Here is a 26,276-nt window from a genome sequence, read left to right as displayed (position 1 = left end):
CATCATGAGTTATGGAGATTGTTTTCTTAAAAATACATTTTTAACTTAATTAATGATAAATGTCGTAATTATTTCACTGGGTGTCAAAAAATAATACAAGACACTTTATCTATCGGTTGTTCCATATTTTCCAAGGATTACGATAAGAAAAAAATTGACTGAAAAAGTTTTATCAATATATTCCGATTAATTGAAGAAATAAAACTTTTCAAAAAAGATGAGTATCTGATACTTACAGCGCACGCGCGTGTCTATAACACTAAAGGTACATGATTTGAACTCTATCCCCCCCACCCTTCCATCGTCAAAAGAAAAGGTAAGAATCCAGGTGAGTTCCTATTGTTTCATTGTAGTTCGGCCGCCCGCCGCCAGATGCTACCCTTGTGCTAGCGAAGGGTTGATTTTGAGGCTTGTCTATAGAATTATTTCCAACTAGTTATGTAGATACCAATACGAACATATTATTTATCAACGTTTTCCTTATTGATTACTGATACTTAGTAAGTCAACGTACTTTTCACGTAATAAAATATCATCAGTAGAAAAGTTAAAATAATTTTCTTTTTTTTTTCAGGGTCTAAAGAAAATTACTTCCCTCAGGGATTGTCAAGTTAATTACCCAAATCATTGCATAAAAACACAATAATGTTTTAATTCAAATGTTGATTTTTCCATGTGGTGAAAATGAGACGAATACATTTGTTGGATAGATCCTAAAATGAACTTACGTTTGAAAAAATTTATCATTTCAGTTTTAGACAAACAATTTAAAAAATATTTAATTAAGGAGGTATGTAGTTACTTATAAAGAGGACAGGGCTCCCCATTTTTAGTTTCTATTGAACATCTTCTATATGATAAAATAATAAAACTAGGTACATATAAATACATATGTGTTCTTTTATGATCGGTAAAATGTATCTTCTTAGATTTGTAATTAATGAGCAACACGAAAATCAAATATGGAGGTATGTACATAATTTAATAATGTGTCAAAAATCTAATGGAAAATTGCAATCAATCCAATAAAAGATAAGATTTCAGTGTTTTTCCAAATTAGCTTTCTAGTTCCCAAAACGTCATGACTCATAGTCTCCACAAAGCATTGTGAGCCTTCAAATACAACATGACTATAATATACGTCTGGAACGAGCCTTATAACCCAACAAGCACTTACCTGAGACGAACTTTGTAACAAAACCTTACCATCCCCAACATAATACATAGAATAAAATCGATATTTTGATATCGTGGCATCGTTTTACCTGGAAAATTTTCACGTCTCAGTTGTTGTATGGGGTTAGTACCCGCGCCACCCGCGTATTTCCCGACGGCGCTGGTGTCGCTCCGCCATCTTGCAGGTGCAGCTCGAGCGCTGATTGGCTGAGGGGGGCAGGGGGCGTGTCCGCCGCGAGGGTGGGGGCGCCACTGATCGGGGCCCCCGCGGCAGTCGCGCGAAGCACTTGAACGAGCGAGTGACGGAGCTCGGCCGGTCCGATATCGACAATATCGATTCGAAATTACGCGGCGAAAAAAAATATTAAAAAAGAGTACGCCGATTTATGCAATAATCCCGCAAGAAGCAAAAATAATATGCACGTTCGTAAAAAAATCAAGACAAATTATAACACTAAGTGACACTATTTATAACGTACTAACCAAAAACAGTGACTTATGAATAAAATTTTGTGTTGAAGTAAACAAATCAATTGATTTTAAACCTCTCAGTGCGAAAGAAATACTAACATGTCTGGATCAGGTTATAGACTGTAGTTATAAAAATAATACGCAATAGGTAAATTAAAGTTTGGTGAAAAACATATGCCTCATTTTCCACGTGATTTTCTTCAGTGTTTGTAACGGGGCTCGCATCCATAACGCAGTTAAATTTACTGTCAAAATTTCCATATTTTACAAATTCTTACGAACATTGTGTTTTAAATAAAATTTGCTCTTCAATGCAAATGTGTTTTGTATCCATCAAAAAGTTTGTTCACCTATTGATTTTTTAATAAATATCAAATTGAACACACGTACAATAAACCATTAGATTTTTGAAAAGTGACCAAGTCTTAAACAAAATCATCTCTTCCACATAGCTTCCGTTTTCACAAAAATATTACCAACGTTAAAACCAAATATTTTTTACCTATTTATGAAATAATTCAAGTAATAATCCAAACAGTCAATTGAATACTAAATCGTGTAAATAATATATTACTATTCAGCCCATGCTATTACCTTGCGAAAAGACAATTAAAATATTAAATAAGTGAAGTTACATTATATGTAACAAGTTTTTTGCAATAACGACTGTTGGGTATGCTGGGGATTAAAAATAAGAGATAGATCAATTCTCTTAATATTCGTTCATAATCCATCTGTTTTCTGATCTAAAACTATCTAAACCAATCCAAAAACGATAAGTTCTAACCGCAAAATTTGTAATTGTCTTGTTCTGTTATGCGGTTCGAACTCTGAACACAATCGCACCCTAAAAATCCATTTAAATTCTGATCTAAAACCATCTAAACCAATCCATAACGATCTGAAGTTCTAAAAGTGATCATTGTATTAAAATTAGTACGGTTCGAAAACAATCGCACCCAATCGCTAGTGTATAAAGACTACTCAATAGTTAATCACTGTGTTATTGTCTGGGAAGTAAATAAGAGGAACGCCAATTCAATTGAAAGCGCATACAAACTGAAGTTCGTATACCTGCCGCAATCACACCACATCGCTAGTAATTGAAGACTATAGTTTGTTATCCAGTGTAATGGATTCTTGCGCGTATTTCCAATGAGGCGTAGCGGCTCGCAGGGCTGGCTCTCGGTGCGATAGGCGCGCTCGGGGCCCCCGCCGTGGCCGGGCTGGCCGCGGGGGCGGGGGCGCCCGGGCCTAGGGCTGCACCGGCCGCCCCCGCTCCGGGGCCCGCGCCCCCCGGGCAGCACCTGTCGGCGGCAGCGCTCACGCAGCTGGGCACCGTGTACGCCACCAAGCGGCGGAGAAGGAACGGGAAAAGGTAAGGGTCCATCACATACCTACTTGAGCAAACAGCCTTTTCTGTGCTTTCAGGCTTTTTCCAAACAGTTTTCTAATTATAGTTTTGGAGTATTATTTACAAGGAATATTTAGCAGAAAGATGACAAATAACGCGTAGCCTTTAATACAAGAAAAATACAACTTAGACCCATTTACAAAATGTTATCATAGTGCATTGAATTTAATTTTATAATTATATTCCACTTTACCTAAAGTTGAGGAATATATAAACCTATATTAGCAATGATAGAAATTTCCACCTAAATTCACAAACATCTACCTAATCGGAGGTATCTTAATATTTGAATTTATTTTTCAGCAATTTCAGGTCAATTTTCCGTGCAGTTTTACATTTCAGGGGTATATTAGTAATTCACAATAAGTTACCTTGCAAATTTCTGAAAGACTAGAAGCTTTCGTATGGAGTTAATATATGGTATATATTCAGCCTTATCATTTTCTTTCAGACTTTGTCAGGTATTTCAGGAAATTTTCCGTGTTATATACTCATATTTCAGGGGTACATTGGCAATGTCACTTAAATTCACAGCGAGTACTTGAAACAAATGTCTGAAAGTCTAAATACTCTTGAATGGATTGTCTATTTCAGTTAAATAAAAAATAGATTTCCAAATAAAAATAAATAACTGATTTTAATTTGCGATATTTACAGGAATATATTAACTGTTAACCACGCGTTGAACACTTTTTCCAATTATTATATGAAATGTTTACAGAATATTAGTTTCACTTGCCTATTAAATATGTGCAATTTACAATGTAAGATGGTAGATATTTATGCGAACACAAAAATAGATTTGCCATTGGTAGGAATATATTATTTTGTTTTAAGAAGTTTTAATAGACAATATTTAGCAGCAATGTTATAGTTAGAAAATAGTACTCAATTACCAATGAAGAGATATTATTGGTAAAACGGATTTGAATAGTAACAACATGCCGCTTTTGAAATAAACCTCTGAGATAGAATCTAATGGGAAGGTATATGGAATATACATTTATAAATAAAAATACTGCTCATAGGAATATTCCAATGGGTAACAAACAAGAAAAAAACTATATTTTTTTTTAACACCCAGTGCGAATGATGATAAAAATAAAACATTCTTTGATGATTGCGAGGTTGAATCATTTTTTATTGTTGGTAACGTGTGGATAAGAATTTCATATTGTCATGTTTATTTGAAAATTTATTGCCTTGTTCCCATCCCTTGTCAAGCTTCATTGAATTAAGTAAGCATATTTAGGGATACTAAATATAAATTAGTTGCACGCTCATCAGCCTAGTCATGGAGAAAAAAATAAAACTACTACTACTATATAAAATACTGTTAGTTTATTAAAAATCCTGTCAAATTTTTCGTTTTCCTGTTTAGGCGAAGCTTTGCTAAATCACTATTTTGATTAATCTTTATAACGAATTGGTGTACATTAAGAATACCAAAAAATATGCTTTAGATAAATTGAAGGTTTTCCTACCGTTTCGCTTGAGTGGAATACAAATAAAATAATAAATTACTCAATAAAAACTATAAATCTAAACTACTAAAAAAATATTTTTCAATAGAAATGTATGAACGCGTAAAGGAAACAACTTTAAAAAATAACAGTATTATAGTTAAGATTATCTGTGAAAATTAGACTTGAGTAACTTTTTGCTTTCTTAAAAAATATTTACAAAATAAATAAATACAAGTTTTGTGCTTGAAATCGAATGTTTCTAGCGATTTTAATGACTATTACCTTCAATAAAAGGTATACCAAGAATATACACATTTTTAGCTTGTAGCTTCCTCTTAAAAACCGGACTGGATGCCTTTAACAAATTGATCGACAGAGTTCCTAACCAAATAACAGTTAAAAGCAAATGTTTTATGAGAACGGCGGAAAAAGTGTTGATTCAAAACTGTTATTGTTGCATTCCGTCATGATGTTTATTAGGAAAGAACACGTGTTTAGATATATTCTGAATGGCTCAAATTTTATCGGTTAATTGACATCCTATCACTTTTTATAACAGGATCATTTTTTTCCGTGCACGGAGAAAAAAATGTTTGTTATACTCGACAGCAATTCGGAAACAAAAACTAAAATTACGTAGGTAGAAACATACAACGTTAAATCCATTATTCTAAGTGATATAGCCTTGTTTTCATATTACACCAAACACCCCTTTTGATGAGTAGGTATTATTTTTTTCTTATAAAGAATTCTTACCAATCTAATGAAAAATTAAATAAATTAAGGTAGTGTCAGTGCCAAATTATACCGTCGCGTTCAATTATGTGTCGAAAACATCCGCAACCAGAATGTCAGAAATTATTATAAAACTGTCCACTTTCTGAAACAAGGAAGTGTCTACCTACTTCACAGTAGGTACCTACCTGAGAATTGAGGTATTAAAGTTGATTTATCGTGGGAAGTTTAAGTTAATAATACGAGAACACTGCCTCATCATGTGGTTTGGAGTACCAGGCGACCAGAAGTAGTAGAGAGGTAGAAGTGTTGTCGTTATTATGTGCAGTTAACGGTGACGACCCATAAATATACCTAATATTATCTGTTACCCTAATAATAAACGTAGGTACCTAATTAGGACCTACTTCGGCCTTCTGTCGCTGTAAAAAGTGCCAACTGGGTTTACTGACCGTGAAAATTAAATGGGTTGATTTTACCCCGAGCGTATAGTAGTAATTTAAAGAAATGCCACCCTTTTTTAGAAAATAAATGTATTTAGATAGATTTTACTTCCCTTCCAAATGTATTTTTTTTTAATTCTCAAAAAAATGTTTTAGTTTACAAGATTTTCAATTTTTTATAGTCACCCTACGAAATTTCATAGCTTCATAGATAAAATATTTTATAGAAAAAATATTAAGGATTGGTTTTCTGATACGTTTTGGTATAAATTAAAAAAAATATATAGTTATATTAGTTTGGGAAGATTGTTTGAAATTCTAACATTTTATGCATTTTTATTTATATCAAATTAAACTGGTTGAAAACTCTTTTCAATATTTCATGTTTTAAAAATAGTTTTTATAAAAAATAATAATTTGTGAATTGGAATCTGTTTGTTCTTTAGTACACTAAATAAACCTAGTTTAACAAACATTCTTGAAGTGGCCATCACAGTCCAATCGTTACACACCTAGTGAAATGGGTAATACGTGAAAAAATTGTTATTAGATAGTATTTATAAATTAAAAGTGCCAAATCGTAAAAAAACTCAAAACGAGATTATCGTACTTCCAGGCAAAACTTTACTATAAAACTTTAATATATATTAATGATTGTTAGTGGTTTTAAAAACGTTTTCAGTAGAGGTAGGGAGTTAAAGAATTGGTTCTTTAATTAGCCGTAAATACTTGAATAGTTGAAAAGGGCATAGATAATTAGAAACAAAGGAAGATATGTATCAATATACCAATATGGCATGAAAACGTGCTGACTGTCGCCGAGCTATGACCAAACTGTGCGGACTATCAGAACGATTCCATGTAGTTTTTTCCCATACAATGGAAGACGAGAAATAATAATGCGGTCGAAGAAAAATGAGTAATGCTGATTTATTAAAAAAGTTCTTCAAGTAATTAGTAATATTTTAAAAAACGGGACTGCAAGCCGCCTCCTGATAAACTGTTCAACTCCTGATTAAATTCATAATAATATCGGAATACTTATTCTCATGCACATGGGTTTGTCTAATATATTATGACACATTGCAAAAATGTTACAATTTTTTTGAGTACGTGTTCGGACATCGCGACAAAATTTAAGTTTTTTTAGTAAAAGTTTATCAGGATACCTATCGATTCATTCTTTAATGGCCTAAAATCCCGTTTTTAACAGGAATAAGAATAAATTGGGGATATTCTTAATAAATTAGCAATACTTTTTATCAGGATGTTTTCTCGGTGTTGTATTTTCAGGTATTGTAGGCAGTGTCTGCAATCCTCTTATAAATCGTCTATCGACAATCCAATGGCCGCCCCGCCGAGTGAGTCCTTGTGAAATATTACACCGTGCCGGGACCGGGGTGTCTTTTAATTAAACATTAGTAATTAAATCGTCCGCCACTGGACAGCCCCGGGCTCCGGGGTTTATGGCAGAACCGCCCCGTCGGTAAATACTAATGTTACGCCCACGGAGCGTCGGACCAAGGATGCGAATGATTCTTTTTCGAATATCGCTGATTAATAATCAATCAATTGTGGAACAAGTTTGTGGACGAAGTGGGCAAGAAACAAAAAGTTTTATTTATGTCTACAAAGTTGTTTGTTGCTACTGTTTAATTGAAACATTTAGAGCCCAGCCAGCTTGTTACATAAGAGCTTAAAAGCACTTGAACACACTCTACGTAGCTAGCTAAATCTATACACACTGTCAAGAGATGATGGAATGAAATAAGACTGCCCTTCAGAAAAATAAAACCTGCATTTAAAAGGTCATTGATGTACGGAGCAATATTGCGAATTACCAGAAGAGATAAATTAAAAGAAAACATTAAAAAAATAAAACAAACAATTATTTCTTTTTAAATTCTGAATTTATGAGGACTGTTTTATGCCATACTACCTACCTACTTAAAATACGACAAATACGTTAATAAAAACAGTTACCTGTCAAACGTGAAGCATTTAATTTTTATAACGTTGCTTGAAATGCCTAAGCCGTGTTTAGTGACCATGTACTTTCCCACCTTCCTCTCCTCCATCTATTTTCCGTCCCCACTACTTTCAGTCCCACAAAATACCAATATTGGGGATGGCATAGTCTTGTTGGCTCCAGGCGGTTGGGAATAGTTTTAAATTATTTATTTTAGAATTTAGTAGATAATTTTTTTATAGGTAGACAAATACTATACTATCTACAATAGGAACTATGCCTGTATTTATGGATTTTCTCTTCAAATTTATAATTTTAAATTGATTATTTTATACGTTTACTTTACCCATAGCGCGATAAATACTGGATTGGATATATAAAAATACACCTAGCTCGGCGTTAACCCTTCTAGATCAACCTATTTAAGGCGATGCCATACGTAGTAATACAAAATCATGTGTTGTTGGTTTGAAAATTTGGTCGTCTAGAAATGTTTCAGATGCTTTAAGTAAATACTGCGAGTAGAATACATCTTTGACGGCCGGCATAGCCCAGTGGTAACGCATTGGACTGCCATTCCGAAGGTCGCGGGTTCGAACCCGGCGTGCGCAAATAAATTTTATTTGATTAATTTGTGTTATTTTCACAATTAATTAATTAAAATAATATATAGTATATTTGCGGCACGTTCCAGAGTGGAAGATACTACCAGTATCGCCCTGGTGTAAGACCACCATTCAGAATTGAAACGTTGCTCCAAATGGCTTTAGCCGTGTTTAGTGACTAGATCTGAATAGCCTGGTACTTCCCCACCTTCCTCTTTCCCTTCCCCACTTACCTTTAGCCTCACAACATCCCCCAATTGGGGGATGCCATAGTCTCACTGGCTCCAGACGGGAGCAGTTGGGACTCTTGTGAGGTATTCACTATAAAAAAAAAAAATCTTGGCCTTTGAAATAATCGAGTATTTTTTAGATAAGTATTTTTATAAGCCCAGAAAAAGGCCTATGAAAACTGATTTGAAGTTCAAAATCTCCTACTTAAGAACCCATTTTCAATTATGATTTTATTGTATAATGTGGAAAATTAAGTTATTTATAAAATGATCGAAAAAAAAAAATATTTATGCCTGAATACCCACAAAATAAAATAAAAGGCACTTTTTGGCCATGTTTTTTTCTTGCATAAATCAAAACAGGCGGATGGTGTTAAGAGGGAATTTAAACCTTATCGCCATCTACGTAAGGGTTGTTATTGATAGCTGCTCATTTTAAAATACTACGCGACGTAGTGCATCGCCTTAAGAATAAAAAGAGTGGGAATCTGAACAGCCATACCAGCAACGCGTAATAAAAACCTAATCGGTGGTTTTACACGAAGCTTTTTTCTTCCAGTTTTCCTATGGGTCGTCCTTTCATATGGATTCGGTATGACAGAAACGACGTAGTATGTTTTGGTACCAGTTTAAGATGGCGGACATTATTTGGCATACTGTCAACTTTTTTTTTTTTTATTTAATAAAGAAAGATATACATTGCCGGGTTACGAATAAACTGACAGTATTTGAAAATCTCCTACCACCACCACAATAAGCGGAAAATGTTGCTTGTGTTGTGATGGAGGACTTAGTCAGCCGAGGAATTGTACACACGACGCCTAGGTAGGACCAAACGCGATGTCAACTCAGCAACCGACCACCCATGTTTTATATAACCATGTAATGTGGAAATATTGCATGATTATTGAGTTTTACATTATATATGCTTATTACTGATTGTGAACTGTATTACTATTTGGTATTGTTAATATTGCGTGTATTTTTTACGTTGTTGTTGAAGTTGTTGACGGCAACAGTAAAAGCAAATGAAAAATTATAATTTATTTACTTATATTATATATATGTACAACTACACAAATGGATAATCCAGAAGTTTCAATTGTTCCTATTATATATATATTGTTCCTATTATATTGCATAGTGTTATTCTATTTTCCTTATAATTAGTGTAACTCGCTCACCAAGCACAAGAACCAGTTTCTTCTTTTGTGAGATTGCGAATATAAATAAATTTTGTAACCATATGTGCTTATATAACATCACTGTACCCACTTATATATATTAAAAAATATATATATTTCATATATCTGCGGTAATATTCAAGGTGTTCCCATTTTTTGATGATTTACCACCGTCTCAAAATATTATTTCTTCTCTAATGGCTACTATCCGAATTAAATCATATGATTTTTCATATGGCTCATGATATAGTTTCCATAAGGGTATCAGTATGAAAAAAAGTGTCGTGTAAAACGTCCATTATGGTTTAACACCCGAACTTATGATTCTTTAACACTTAGGGCCACTTTTATTCTTTTCTTGTTCTTAAGTTATTTTACTATGCAATTGTAAGCTCTGTGAAAGAAACAAACACTTTCAGCATTTTGAAACACGAAAACGCATATAAAATTTGAGTTGTAATTATTATATTATATTATATCATAATGAGTACCGAATCTGGTACTCAATCATCACATTTGAATCTACTATAATTTGTTCTAAATTCAGGGTTGCTCGGTGTTGCCATAACAATAAAAATAGTTTAATTTTTAAAATAAATGGGCACCCTTTCTTGACGGGCTATAGGTATAGGTGGGTACCTAACCCGCACACATCAGTCAGTACCTACCGATAGTCAGTACGGACGGTTGGTAGGTAGGAAGTGGTACATGATTTGATAGATTATTGGTAGTCAAGCACCCGCAAACGTTTTGATTCAACACTATAAAAATAATTGCCCTTGCTCGCTTGCAATATGCCACGTGGCAAATGGTTTATGCAAACAGAATCGGAGTTGGGACTGTGGGCAAACAATCAAAACATTCAAATTAGACATGTACCTAAAATTACAGTTTGATTTCATATTGAAAAATGTGTAAACGTGTCATATGTTTTTTTTAAATATAATATGTAGATACAATGCTATTTTTCAATTATATATCTACGTAGGTACGAGTAGGTACAATATTATTGCTATCTACTACCTACTCAAAACGATATTAAAATAAAGATACTTCTTTTGTATGTATTTTTAAATTAATTTTTTTTATTACCTACTGAATAAATGTTTTATTATCTTCCTTTATTTTGTAAATATTATAGATAATGATCTCCGTTCCCCGATCTTCTGTGATGGGGATATCATTTACATATTATTAAAATTTAGTAGTATTGATAATATGAACTGATTATAAATATAATATTATGTATTTTTTTTATCTGAAATAATACTTGTTTTTTTTTTTTATTACAGTTGTCAGTATATTTTCTATTTCTGATCTCCCTATGTTATTTGTCCAGCTTTTTAATTTGAGATTTAAATGTAATTATATTGTTGCGCATTTTGAATGAGAGTGGGATTTTGCTGTAGAGTTTCGTACCATATTATATGAAGCTTTTTTGCCCAAATGTTGTAAAATAAGATTTTGGTATAAAGACAACAGTAGGTACCTTCTACCACAATATATAAATATGTTTTATAATATATTATTACTGTGATGGTAGTAATAGATTTTAAAATATTGTGAGGTTTTTCGTAATCTGGCAATGTTTGCTATTCTTAAAAAAAAGTATAATAATTCTTTTTTAGTGGGTTCTGCTAGATAGGTGCATTTGATTAGTTTTTTAAAATATTTATTTGTGTAATGTGCTCGCAATTTTGAAGACGAAAGCAATATGAACCGTAGCTGGCCTAAAAAACCTAATATTAAAATTAACTAACTAAGTAGAACTTTCTACAAATTAAACACAACCATAAAAAAAGTATCACCCTATTCTTATCGTGACCAAGTTTTGACATTGCAGAGTTAACGATAATTAGGTACTTAAATTTAATTCTGTAAAATAAGCACAATGAACAACCTCAACATAATAACACGGGTTTTCCAATAAGAGGTGTTATTTTGATATTCAATCGTAAAAGATCAATGGTTTCGTTGCTTGTGTGGCACGTAGCGCCGTCTTGTTGAAAGTAAACGTTGTTCAAATCAATATAATCCGATTCCGGTCATAAAAAAAACATTAATCATCTCTCGATAGCGCAATCCATTCACCGTAACTGTTGCTCCAGCCTCGTTTTCGAAAAAGTAAAGTCCAAAGACTCGGCCTGACCATAAACCGCACGAAACAGTAACACGTTGAAGTTAGAAAGGCTTTTCAACAATAATTCTTGGATTTTCCGTACCCCAGATGTGACAATTTTGCTTGTTGACGAAGCCACCGAGGTGGAAATGGGCCTCATCACTCAAGATGATTTGCATTTGATTCACTCAAGTGAATTTTAATAATTTCAATGCGTTGTTGAAGCGTGTATCGTTCCATTTTTATTAATGGCATAGTTTCTACTTGTCAAATGTTAAAAAATGACAGCTTCAAAATTAACATCTACCGAAATAGCGGGCCATTCAAAATAACACCTCTTATTGGAAAACCCTGTAGTTGCAAATTTCTTAAATAAAGATATTATTATTATTATATTTCTCCCTTTGTTTCAATTGTCTATGCTTTCAACTAAAATTGCTTCTATTACTTTATAGTTTTCTTTTCACCAAAATCACATGAAACATATTTATCCCCCGTTCAACTCTGCATCATTACTGAACCACCCTATGCATAGCAACCAAAGCGACTCAATAACAAAAATAATTTGTCTACATAGCAAACTTTCAGATACAAATACGTAATCCGTTTCTTTTTCTCTATAATACATCGTTTTGTAACCATCTTGCATTACTTTATTTTAATAATAGCTCTGCGAAAAAATGATAAATGCTAAACTTAAATATCCCTCCAACTATTTGCAATGCTATTGACAGCTGCTGCTGAATTATTACAAATATTCTAAGTAGTTATTGACTTTTTCTGGCGTTCAAAAATATCACCTGGCTTCAGAAATAACCTGGTGATTTAATAGGGTCCATTTCTAAGCTCAAAGAAATGTTTTAATTAAAATCTTTCCTGATGTAAGTTAGAGATATACTCGCTGTAAAATTGCAAAAGTCAGACAGCAATAAATAATATTGGAACGGAAAGTCGAATAATAATTCTTTGATAATTTTGATGTTTTTTTTCGGAACACAAAACACAAACTCAAAGGCGCTCGTTAAAAAAATACTTTTAATTTCTAGGATTTGTAATGATATGGAAATGTGTAGGTATCTAAATTTGTATTTTTTTCTAATTACAGATGGAAAAAAGTTTAGTACTTTCAAAATTAAAATTTTCGTCTCATTTATCTATTTCTAGTAAGTTTTGTACAGGGCAAGCAGATTCTTCAATAGTTACCATCTTCTAACCATGTGCAAACCTTCAGTAGTCCAACAATTTAACTTGAGAGCCTCATCTGATAAACCTTCTTGATTCTGTGCAAATAAGAACGGTCCATCTGATGCAATACAGGCATGAGTCTGTTCTACAGGTTTTTAAATGGAGCCTGCTCTAATGAACTTGCACAAATGATCCCCTGTACACCGGTGCAAACTCGATGGACACCAACGGATCACACGTTTATGATAATTGATCTTGTTTTTCGACTCCTTTTTTACAGCCCCTAACTTATCCCGCCTCACAACGCTGCCCAACAGGGTGGCGATATAGTATTTATACTGTTCAGACAGGGGTGCTCTTATGAGGTGCGTGTCACATAAAAAAAAGGATTTGACTTCTCCAACAGTTAGGGTTTTAATTTCATTTCATTAATTATTCTTATATTGTTAATAGCCTATCTTACATTGTTTATACCTGTAGAGCAGATGTATCTATATAGAAAAAGTCGGGGACGTCTCAGTGAAGGTTTGGCGCTCTATACTTTCTTCTAATATACTTATCCCTTCAGGAAAAGTGTAATGTTTAGGTTAGGTTAGGTATGAAACATTAAATTTATTTATTTGAAAAGGGATAATTTTATAGGTATTTATTTCCTACTCATGGATGGATGGGACGCATGATTAAATTTGTATAGGTAGCTACCCACAACATCAGGGGGATGATCTCCTGAAAGGACTCCGGATATTTATGTAGTTTAGGGGTAGTTGAGCTGACATGTTTGGATTGGTCTTGCCACTTAAGGGCTTTGTGTTCGATGACTGGTGCCGTCACAGTCTGCGGACAATAATTACATCAAGTGCGGTCCACTAGACAAATAATAATGTAATGTGCTTTTAGTAGAGGATCATTTGTGTTGAAATCGATTAACTGTTCGGGGGGTTTGTTGCAACAAGGGTAGTTAAATGTACATCATTTGACCATTGACAAAACCTTTGAAAATCGATCTATAAACTAAACTAATAAAATTTTAACTAAACCTGAATGTTTTCAATATGTAGTTACAAATACCTACATAAATAATAGGTACGAATAATTTTTTTTTCTAGAGGCTCTAGGTAGGTCCCTACCTTAAAAAATTATTAAATATGACTTATGTTTTGAAGCACAAAATACTTTTAAAAGTCGGGTTTCAAAGATTTACAACTTGAAAACCTTCCATCTTGAGCTATAGAGATTTAAAGTATCCATAAAAGTAGGCATTATCTATACCGTTTTTTCTCAACAATTTATTAATTAGAATTATTAAATATTTCGTCTAAAGTTTTGTTTAAATTTACCCCAGGATAAGCCAGCCAAATTAGTTGTAAATTAAATTTCTTCGCCTGAAATAAATCTAAAACATTTCCAGTATATTTTTTTCCTTTCTCCGTAGCTAACCTAACCTATTGGATATTTAAATTGGTTACCGAGCATTATTTTGTTCCAGCGACTCGTGGTATTATTTATATTTGGCGGCAGTTGGCTGGGCAGTGATTTATGTAGAAAAATGGCGACGAAAAGTTTACCCATGAAAAATGAAATGCGAGCAATAAATTCCTTTTGGAAGCTTTTTACGAAGAAGCCTATGAGAGCTCCCAACTATAGGGTGGCCATGACGTTTAGTTTTAGTATGGTTTGTGTTGGTATAAGTGCGGCAGAATAGAGAGGGGTGGGGAAGGAGATAAGAAAGGGGAAGGTTGGGAAGTAGCTGAATATTCGTGTCTGGTAGTTGAAACTTTCTCTCATCAAATTTATTTACAATAGCAACAATCATTTGGTGCCATAATTTGAATCTCATCTGAAATCTCTGTACTGCAATTTAAACCTTAAAACCCTTAAGGCTCCGTAGTAAGGGTTCAAAGATGGTTTAAATGGGAGATATGGTAATACGAATGTTAGAAGGAGCGCGCTAATATAAAAAAACGAGCGAAAATAGTGTAAATATTTAATAAATCACGACTCGTTTGAAATAGAGCAAAAATCTCTCGACAAATGCTTTAGTTGCATTTAAAGATACACTGTGAAATTTTTCATGCTGATAACATATTACATAACAGAACAAAACATGTTTTTAATAATTTTCAGAGCTTACTTTGCGATTTTTTTTTCTATATGGGGGATTTCATATAATTAACGTTTCGGAAAACAAATAAACAAATGTATTGATATTATCTTCAAAAATAACATCTTTTTTTTTTTGAACTTAAAAACTTAAGAAGATAAAGTGAAACTTGTTATAAAAAAGTAGAAATTGATAAGAGCAGTCATTTCCATTTGCTGACGGCAGCATCACCAAGACTCGTTCATTCAACTAATTATTTTGTAAAATTTCACACGCGGTGAACGAGTCGTAGCAATTTTTTTTTATTTCACCTCTGATCCGAGCTTCTTCAATCCCACATTTACAAATCTTTTCTTGCAGCCCTTTCTTAATCCGTCTCATAACGTCGCACAACATTGTGGTGATGAGTTCCCCTGGCTTTATACAGTACCTTGTAAACCTACAGGAGAGCTGTAGTGAGGTATCAAATAAAATAATCAAAATTAGTGCTAAACGATATGTGGACAACACAGAACAACAATACAAGAATAGAACGTATAAATTTAATAAGTAAACTTAGATTAGATCAGATTTCGTCGTGGAAAACTAAATACATATTTATCTAAAAATGAGACAGCGTAATTTATTTATTTTTTTATTGCATCTCACTATACATAAAACACTTTTTTTCACATAAAAATCAACCTCACTAGGACTAAGCCTGTATCGAGGTTAAAAATTTACATTTGAGTGAAGCAAACATAAGAGTAATCACAAACATAAAGTAATTCTACATACAAACACAAAATATTTCAAAATTAAAGAAAAAATAAGTATAAGATGTGTTACCAGATGGGTAATTTGACAGTATATTGTAACAATATTTGAACCATAACTAATCAAATGAAGAAGCAAAGTAGATAATAAAGACAGATAGGGTGACATTCAGTTTTTAGTAAATGGGACTTATGTATGGATGAAAAAATATTAAGATAATCGTCTGTCAATACAAAAACCTTAATTAACTTTTTAAATTTAACCTTAATCAACTTTTAAGTTAACTAATTCAGCAAAATATTTGAAAATGATAAATGATATCCGTAAGCTTTTACGCATCAGGTCAGTTTGATCTTAAACATTCTGTAAAAAGTTATAAGCTTGCAGGTATATATAACTTTGTTATATAATATGTCTGTTGATAGCATTTGTAATATTGATCCAACAATCTTACAAAGGAAAACGGTCGTCATGTCTCGACTCTTTCGCTTCAGCCATTGGCCGCCGCCCCCCATTCACCCTTCTCTTTCTCTGATGTCATTGAACACAAATAACTTACGATTTGGAATACTGAAGACATAGGGTAAAGGTAAGAATACACTGGGCACAAGATATCTGGACTACAATGCATACATTTACTATGAAAATGGGTGATTCAGAAACACTGTAGTCACATGCAACGCAATTCTACGCTTCATACGCAATGCTGATCTGTGAAAAAAGTTGATGTTGGTGAGAGGCTTATCCAACCCGCTGATTTTAAGTTTAAGTTTATGTTTTTGGCACTTGGTGTTTACTGACATTTGTTGCTTATCTCTGTTGATATAAACAATTACTAATTAATTTAGTAGGAAGTTACGAAGTGATTTATAACGTAAAATATATTCAATATCGTGACACTACGAGTCAAATTTGCGTTGCGTGCGTAGGACAAGTGTGCACGTTGACAATATTGTAATGAATGAGTACGTTGCGTACGTGGGCCCGGTGTGTCTTCACCTTAATCCGTCTGGTATAACATTATACGATATTGAATGAATCACAAGCGGAACACCTGTTCAAAGTTGATGTTGACTTCACGAGAACGGGTCGTTTTTTCGACTCGTTTGTCGAACGAGCTACCTGCATCTGTTTTTCCTCCTTCATATGATCCGGGCATCTTCAAGACCTGCATTAATAAATCTCTTCCTGCAGCTCCTACCTTAACCCGCCTCATAATGCTCCCCAATTGGGTGGCTAGACATAGTTTCCCTGTCTTTACACTGTACAAAAAAAACTGTAATATCAGCAGAGCTTTCATCGACAAATAAGAGATTTCCAGTTTCGATTGCATATCGCACAAATATGCTTAGACACATGATTACAATTTTATGCAAATACAATTACCGCGTTTGTATTGCGCCTCTCGAGGTGATTTAATTAGTAGATAAATGTTTCATCTGAAATTAACACGAACTAATTCATCTTGAGTACATTAACATCAATATATTACGAAAATTATGCCGGTTAAATCCTCATAGTAAACATTTATTTATTTATTTATTAACGGACATCGTCCAAATTACAAAATAATAACACGAATAAAGTAAAATGAAAAATAAAGGATTAGACAAAGGTACATGAAAGCAAAGACATATGGTAGATAATTATAATATAAGAAAATAAAGTGACAAGTCGAATCAAGTCAAGAATACGCCATGGGTCAGGACCATAGGACACTTATAATATTCCGTCACTTGTTTAGCGACTGGCAAAAATCATTCAGACTTATCCCAAAAAAGTAAAGATTTTGACTTGAGTTGACCAGTCTAAACATTCTGGACAATGGTGAATAATATCCATAATTCGTCGAATGATGGTTGAGGAAGAGCAGTTCATTATTTCTGAGTCTTTGCGAGGGGATATTGAAGGGAATGAGTTGCAGTAGAGTAGGTGAATCAATAATACCTTCAATTTATCCAAAGCATATTTTTTGGTATTTATATAATGTACACCAATTCGTTAAACAAAATAGTGATTTGGCATTAAGCTTCTCCCAAAGAAGGAGGTAGCGCAACACGGCATAATACCCCAAAAACAAATCACTATAACGGTATTATATACATTGGCTTTTAAGATAAAACCTAACTCACTGACAATATTACACATACAATACAATTTAAAATCCGTATTTTCTAATAATTGTTTCTAAAAGTAACTTTTCTCTTTGAGGCATTCAATTGGGAAGTATCTTTTGGGGGATATTATAATTTGAACCTGATCACAAGAACAAGTCGTGGACGCGACGCGTTCACATATTATTTTTTGTGACAAAATTAACTTTTCCCAAACGTGCTGAAGGGATCAATGACGACAATTCCTCGAAGCATCTCGAAGTCAACAAGTACAACGTTCCCACCTGGCGTCTGTGCTGTAATAATATCTGATAAAATATTATATTAATTGATGTAAAAAAAACTGTCTCTGTAAAGACAATAAAATTTATGATGAGACATTATTTAATTTCATAAGATATAATCTATTTTTCTGAAAACAAGTCGAACGGTAAAACAATAAATAAACATATGTATTATACACATGTATTTAACACGTACTTAAACTGACCGGAAACAACGCATTATTCTGACTAACTGGTTTACTTTGCCTCTACGGTTAAATGCGTCATGAATAAACCTCTAACCATTTCTTAGTTTTTAAAGGTTAAATAAATTGGGGCAGATATACTCGTAGCATCGGGAGTGATGGGTGTCTTTATCATTTAATCAGAAAATGTCTACACATTCCTCTTGTTTACAAACTTTAATTAGAACACAAAATGTTTAACATAAATTATGTTTTGGATTGCTTTCATTGTTTCATTGTTTTTCATTTTTACAGCTGTTGTTATTGAAACGTTGCTGGAAATGGCTTCTACCGTTATAATGATTTGTTTTTGGGGTATTATGCCGTGTTGCACTACCTCCTTCTTTAGGCGAAGCTTAATGCCAAATCACTATTTTGATTAATGAATTGGTGTACATTATGAATACCAAAAAATATGCTTTAGATAAATTGAAGGTTTTCATATCGTTTCGCTTGAGTAGAATACAAATAAAAAATAAATTGCTCGGTAAAAAATATAAATGCAAACTACTAAAAATTTTTTTTTTTCAATAGAAAAGTATGAACGCACAAAGGAAACAACTTTAAAAATTACAGTATTATAGCAAAGATTATCTGTGACAGTTTCACTTGATTAACTTTTTTGCTTTCTTATAAAATTATTTACAAAATAAATAAAAAAAAACAGTTTTTTGCTTGAAATCGAACGTTTCTAGACTCCGTTTGTCAAGCGATTTTAATGCCTATTACCTACGATATAAAGTATTCCAAGAATATGCACATTTTTGGCTTGTAGCTTCCTCTTTTGTCAACGTTTTGGACAGCATTGCAGTGTCCATCATTAGGGCAGACGTGTGATTATACATCTGCCCTAATGATGGGCGCTGCAATGCTGTTCGAAACGTTGGCTATTATAGATCTGCCCAAATGAAAGAGCAATACGTCATAATACCCCAAAAACAAATCACTATAATACTTTTACTTCAACCAGGTATTTGGCGACCATATCCAAATAGCCAGGTTCCTATATGTTTGCCTATTGTTTTCAAATACATTTGATAATTAAACACACAAAGAAAATAATCGTATTTTGTAAATAAATGCATAAATCTTTCAACATACAACAAAGCGTCCTTGACTATAAGGAATATGTGCTAAAAAATATGTGCACGTAAATATCGGCATTATGCTATTTTAATTACAATTATCTGTGTAATCGAAGGGAAACTCAACAATCGGTTATGATGGCAAATCAGGTCAATGCACGTGAGATTTTCTTTTCAATTTGCAAGAAAAACTCCGGCTAAATATTCACACAGCACGCACATAACACAGTAGGCTAAAGAACACATGTTGAATTTAATGCGCCGGGTTTAACAAGGCAGATTGAAAACTTTGCTGTTTATTGCGTAATGTCATAATTATACGGATTTCTGCATCAACAAGTACACATTTAAGACGTATATGAAATACATAAGAAACTATGATTTATCTAATTTTTCTTCTCTTGAATACTACTCGTAAAGAAAAATGGGAATTGCCGGCCTACACCAATTACGGAAATAAGATTTTAGAAAACTGAGAGCACACAATGTTTGCGCGATGTCTGCATAGTGACGAGATTCTCGGAGCTGAAAGAGTCTGAAACACTCCACGGGGACTGGTATGGTTTAGTATTTCAGAGCGTATTACCACCAATCTAATAATCCACAGTCGTGAGTTTTCTCGGTTTGCGGCTCCGCATGTGATGACATTTGTTCAAAATAAACGCCTTTATCCAGCTTTTATTGGAGTGCAAATTATTTAAGAAAGTACCTTCTTAATTTTTTCGCACATAATTTTAACATGCTAAAGTGTATTGTGGCTTACATTGTTGCATTTCTTAAATGACTGGCTTCTGAATTATTTATGTTTTTCATGTCTAGTGAAAAGTCTATTTTATGTATTGCAGTGCACAACAGAACAAAATCTCAAACACCATTTTTGAAATTTAATTTTTTGTCGAATTATTTCAAAATTGTAGGTAAATGCAATTGTCACGTAACTACCTACCCGCGGTCTGTGAGACGTCTGCGATTTATCGCTCTCGCAAAAACATCTATGGCAGTGGTAGACAATTTGAAATAGAACTAATTATTTTAAGGGTTTTTGTTACGGTTTGATCAAGTAAATCACAATCTCTTCATAAACTCAAAAAAGGAAATACCAACATGTTTTGAAAATGAGATCCATGATCATAGGATCATGAATTAGAAATTACAATTTTTTATAAATTCGACAATCAACTAATACATAAACACACAAATTTCAATAAAAACTCGTTACTTTTACAAAATTGTAACTAAAACTTCCTACCTACGGTCTCTCAGACCGGTGACAAAAGTTTTTTACTCAACAAATGCAAACGCGCACGTAGGAAAAAGGTACATGCGTATACGCTTAGTTATTCACAGAAATAATATCACTGGTGTCTGTAAGACCGGGGGTAGATAGTTAAGGGTTAAATACATATGTTCTTAGGTACCTATCTTGTATTTTGTTTTAAACCTATGTTAGAAAACAAGGTGGTTTTCACTGCATTTAAAAGGTTTAGAAAATACTGCCAAAAGTCTGCCATTCTTTCTCGGTATGTATACGTGAAGCTAATCCCACAAGCTATTTTTTAACCAACACTGTATGGAATATAAGATATGTATTGATAAACGTAAGTATAGTTGCGTACTCGGACATCATGATAGTTATTACTTGTTACTGGCAGGGAGATGTTCCGGTTGAGCGCACCTTCTATAGGTCGAATGCGTGGACAGTGGATAGATATCACAGAAGATAGTATTAGATATATTGTGCTAATAGTACAGTACATGTAAATAATTTAATAGAGACCCTAGCTTATATTGCGGTTTTCTGGATGGATAAAAAAATGTTTGTTTGTCAGGAATCTGAAAAATGAAACAAAAAACAAAAAAAGAACATAATTGTTGAATTGAATCGCGAGTCTAAAAGAACAGAATTAATAAATGTCGCTATGCACACAGTATTATAAAGGTATTTTTTTTACATTAACTCCACTCCCTGTGTCATCTTTCGGGATGCTATGGAGAAGCTTTTTCATAAAAAGATAAGTGAACATTGGTCTGAAGAGACTAAGCAAATCGTTCCACAGCTGGGCTGGCGAACTCAAGAACGAGTCGTAGAGGCTAGACGTTCTCATGTGACAAATTAATGTCAACCGTGTGCATATGTTGGGCGTGCATTTTTGCGTATTTCCTATTATTATTTTGACTATGCACTGGTGCTGAAGGGATCATGATGGTAGTTTCTTAGAGCATCTTCCATTATAATACCTTTAGAACAAGGACATACTTTTTTATTTTATTTTTTTAAATTTAATTGAAATCAAATTTAATAATATAATTATTAAGTTCTGCAAGTATTTTTTAGTTTTTGTTATTGTTACAGCTGTTTCAACTTTCAAGGCAATTTTCAAACTGTAGTTATAACCATGTTTAGATGACTTATTTATATGATTCTATTTTACCCCCTATCTGATAATCTGTCTATGTATTTCAAATCGCTCTACTTGACGTTGTGTGTTAAGTCTCTTAGGACGGGATGCTGATTAAATTGCAGTAGTGCTGCAATTCCGAATAAACGGAATAAATAATAATAGTTATTATCCAAATTTTAAAACAATATATATATTTTTTTTATTTTACTTTAAAAAAGAGTGCGATAGTCTATTGCAAATCGGCATGTACATATATAATTTTTTGATGTGGCTATTTAAAAATAGGCACTATGTAATCACATTTTTTCCGACTTTATGTCCGGGTTAAATTTTCCCCACAGGAAAAACTAAAACCTTCCATACACTTTTCCACAAATAATCATCTAGTCAATCCACATTATGCAAGTGCATTATAAAAGCATAATAAATACAAAAAATACAAGAACAACACGTCAACTCACCAGAGATCAAATGGGAAAATAATTCACCGACTGTAGATATTTTCATATCAAAGGGTTCGGCTCGGTAGAACTTCTATTTTGACCTATAAATCCTACTGATCCACAAAAATATTTTAAAAATCTTTCTTAATCCAATATGTATTTAAAATGGTTAATTTTTGCATTTTTATATATAAATTCTTTGACAGATCTAATACGCCTAATTTTTGAATGAGAGAGCTAGCTATAATGCCATTAGCAGTGTTAATGTTTTTATTGGACTTAGCATTTTGATTTTAAATATTTAATTATAAAATAATCAACATTACAGCATCAATTGCTGTTTTTTATATAAACTAATTAAAAGAACAGAAAAAATTAATAAGTTATTAACAAATAAATAACTTATTGCATTTCTATATTATTTTTAGCTAAACTGCATTTATTTGGTTACCTACTAATATAAAAAAAACGGCTTCAATAAAGATTTTTTTATCTAAGACAAAATATAAGATTTATCAATAATTCTCGTATTGGAATCAAATAAATAAACATACACAGATAATTCAATTTACCACGATGCGCCGCCGCAGTACGTACCTACCACCTTCCTGCTGCGCCGACAGCAATACGAGAATACTGCAATTATGCACCTTGCAGTTTGTTTGGTCGAGGTAAAAATGGGCGTCTTCGGCTGCACACCGCCGACCCACTTGCATACCTACTTCCTAAGTTACCTTCCTATAATTTCATACAATCTTTGCTGTATCTAGGAGAGGATACGAGGATTACCGCCATTATAACAGTTTAAAGTAGCCGGTGGAGATGATTGCTTGCAATGCCTGTAATATCATAAATGCTTCGTAATAGAAACATCTAACGATTGGCTCAAAGTGCCTACTTGGTTCGTATTTATTAGTATATCTGTAGGAGATTGGCAAGATCCTTTAATCTTACCAACTTGAACAACTAAGCTTTTGGCTGAGCGTCTCGTGCAAACCTTCAAATAAACTTTCGCGAAAACAGAGCCTAATTTTGTTAATTTATAACAAAATAGTAGCCAATTCACATAATCACATTACTTTTGCCCCACTTGCGTTAAAACAACAGACCGGAAATTGGTCAAATAAGCATTAACAATAATTCCGCGTTCTTCAGGTGCGTATCACTCCATTGCTTGTTGTCAACTAATTCTCTATCTGTCTAAAACATAAACGTCAAAGCACAATGACATTAGACGCCATTTGTAAAAATCATTGTACATTCACATTATGACATTTCTTTTGCCCCACCTTGTACTAAGAATTACCGTCAAGTCATAAGAAAAATGTTGGATGGAATGGTATCTTTTTTAGATTTGGCAAGTATCTGGCTAGCAAATCTAGTCGCTAATCTTAGCTAAAGTCCATTTAACCTAAGTTTTGTGCCTGAATTGTAGTCACTCGACAGGTTAATTAAATTCCTAAAATGATTTACCTTCAACGAAGATATTTAATCTTAACCAACCGATAAATTTATCTAATAAATGTGCTTTCGATAATAAATGATTGATAATTATCGATATTTTAACTACGCCGCCAATTCATTATATAATGTATCTTAATCTATATAGGTAACTACCTACATGTAATTACGATTTATAGTCAAAGAAATCAATGATCAAATGTGACCAATCAATAATTGCAAGATATTTAATGAACTGAGAGTATCTTTCACTCTGGAAAGTGCCGCAAATATACGATATATTATTTTTTAAATTAATTAAATTTGAATTTACCCAAATTAATCAAATAAAATTTTCTTGCGCACGCCGGGAATTGAACCCACGACATTCGGCTTGCTAGTACAGAGCTTCACCCCTCGACTGTGAGATAATTTATTTTATGAAAACAACCGTTAAAAACATTAAATTTTGTACAGATACAAACAATTACATTATCCACCCATTGTATCTAATACGTGTTGTTCTGCTTGTAAAACGAAGCGATCGATAAATCAATTACACATTTAAAACGATGTAACCAAATAACTTACATCTCTATAGTATTGAACAACATAAAGATATCTCGAAATCGGTCCGGGATTTCTAAGTTAAAAGCTGATCAGTTATGCGTTGTGCCACGGGGTCGTCATAAATAACGAATAATACAGGAGATATGTATATCCAAGAGTAACGGGTTCGATTCCCAACCCGGCATAATTAAAATATGGAATCAGTCGAAGAGTAAGTCTGGAAAAGGTCGTAACAAGCCGTGTTTGGATTGGACATTAGGAGGCGCCGACATGTATAAGATTTATGATCATTAACTAGAAAACACTAACTTTACGATACAAGTATGAAACAACTTGTTCAGGCCCGAGATTAAAGCTGCTGTGAGTTGTCTAATAAAATCACAACTAAAGGTAAGCACTAGCCCAGCGCTCCGTTCACTTACGCTCACCTGACATTGTAGGGTATGCAGGGTTTTCCAATAAGAGGTGTTATTTTGATATTCAAAGAAAACTACCATTTTTTAATATAAATGATCGAATGTTTATTTCATTATAAAGAGGAAAGTATGCCGTTAATATTGAAAATAACATTAGTCAAATGACCACCATGACCACGCCTACAGGACCATATCCTTTTCATGAAATTTTCCATAGCCAAATCGCAAGTGGCAAATAAGTCACAAGGTGTTAAATCACAAGATCTCGTTGGCCAATTGTGGTCACCTCTTCGAGAGATACCACGGTCCGGAAACTTTTCCCGTAAAAGATCAATGGTTTCTTTGCTTGTGTGGCACGTAGCGCCGTCTCGTTGAAAGTAAACGTTATCCAGATCAATACCATCCAATTCCGGCCATAAAAAATCATTAATTATCTCTCGATAACGCAATCCATTCACAAATAACACCTCTCATTGGAAAACCCGGTAGATCTCCTTCCCATTTGCATTCCGTAAATGCAGATTTTTATTGACAATTTAAGCTTCGATTAGGCAAATATTTTTATCACGAAACACACCCACAAGACATTTCTTGTGTTGTTGATGTCCGAACAGCACGAAAAGTTTTGAGACAAAAAGTTGACCATCATCTCGAGAAGGTTCTTGCCTGGTCAGTTTCAATGCATTTCTGATTTCAGGTAGGAGGGATCTCAATAACTGTCTGGTGCAATTTGATCGAAGCACAATTCCAATTAAGACTCCATTGAAATGCTTGGAGTAAGTATATTAGACCGGCTCCAGTATCTAGGTTCTGTAAACCGAGTATATCTGGCTTCCAAGAAACAGGGCCTCTTGTACAGTCCGATTGACAATCCATTGTTAACAGACCGATTGCATTCTCTAATGCAATGTGGGCATGTTGAGTCTGTTCTACAGGTATTTGAATGTAGCCTGCTCTATGGAGCTACCAGAATTGATTCCCGGTGTACCGGTTCACATGCGTGAAACTCGACGTATACGACCGGAACACCTGTTCACAGTGGATGTTGGCTTCATGAGTACGCGGCGCTTTTTCGACTCGTTGTTTTGTAAGACGGCTCATATGTAGAACGAGCTACCGGCATCTGTTTTTACTCCTTCATACAATCCGGGCCTCTTAAAGACCCGTATTAACAAATCCACTCCTACAGCCCCTACCTTCACTGCCTTTACACTGTAGAGACATGAATGCTCTTGTGAGGTATCACTTTAAAAAAAAGGTTCTTTATTCTATGGCTAGAACCTATTCAAGCAATATTTGCTACCCATTCTTAATTTAATTTGTGTTATTTCACAATTCAGACATTTAAAATAATATATTTTCGGCACTTTTCAGAGTGAATTCAGAATTTAAACGTTGCTTGAAATGGCTTGAGCCGTGTTTGATAACCAGATCAGACGAGCCT

General features: G+C 33.6%; 1 protein-coding gene across 1 annotated transcript in view; it reads left to right on the top strand.

Moving 5' to 3' along the window:
* The first annotated feature begins 1,964 nt into the window (after positions 1-1,964).
* The window catches only part of ss (aryl hydrocarbon receptor spineless), a 296,589-nt gene continuing 272,277 nt past the window's right edge, over positions 1,965-26,276 (top strand). Inside the window, exons 1-2 of the mRNA XM_089640585.1 lie at positions 1,965-1,973; positions 2,814-3,025. Of these exons, the coding sequence (XP_089496711.1) occupies positions 1,965-1,973; positions 2,814-3,025 (221 nt within the window). The remainder of the gene's footprint in view (positions 1,974-2,813; positions 3,026-26,276) is intronic.

The sequence above is a fragment of the Hesperophylax consimilis genome, chromosome 15 (assembly GCF_061612785.1).
Source record: "Hesperophylax consimilis isolate HC1 chromosome 15, BYU_Hcon_1.0, whole genome shotgun sequence".
Classification (NCBI taxonomy): Eukaryota; Metazoa; Arthropoda; class Insecta; order Trichoptera; family Limnephilidae; genus Hesperophylax; species Hesperophylax consimilis.
The sequence above is the reverse complement of the archived record's forward strand: the minus strand, read 5'-3'. Positions and strand labels throughout refer to the sequence as shown.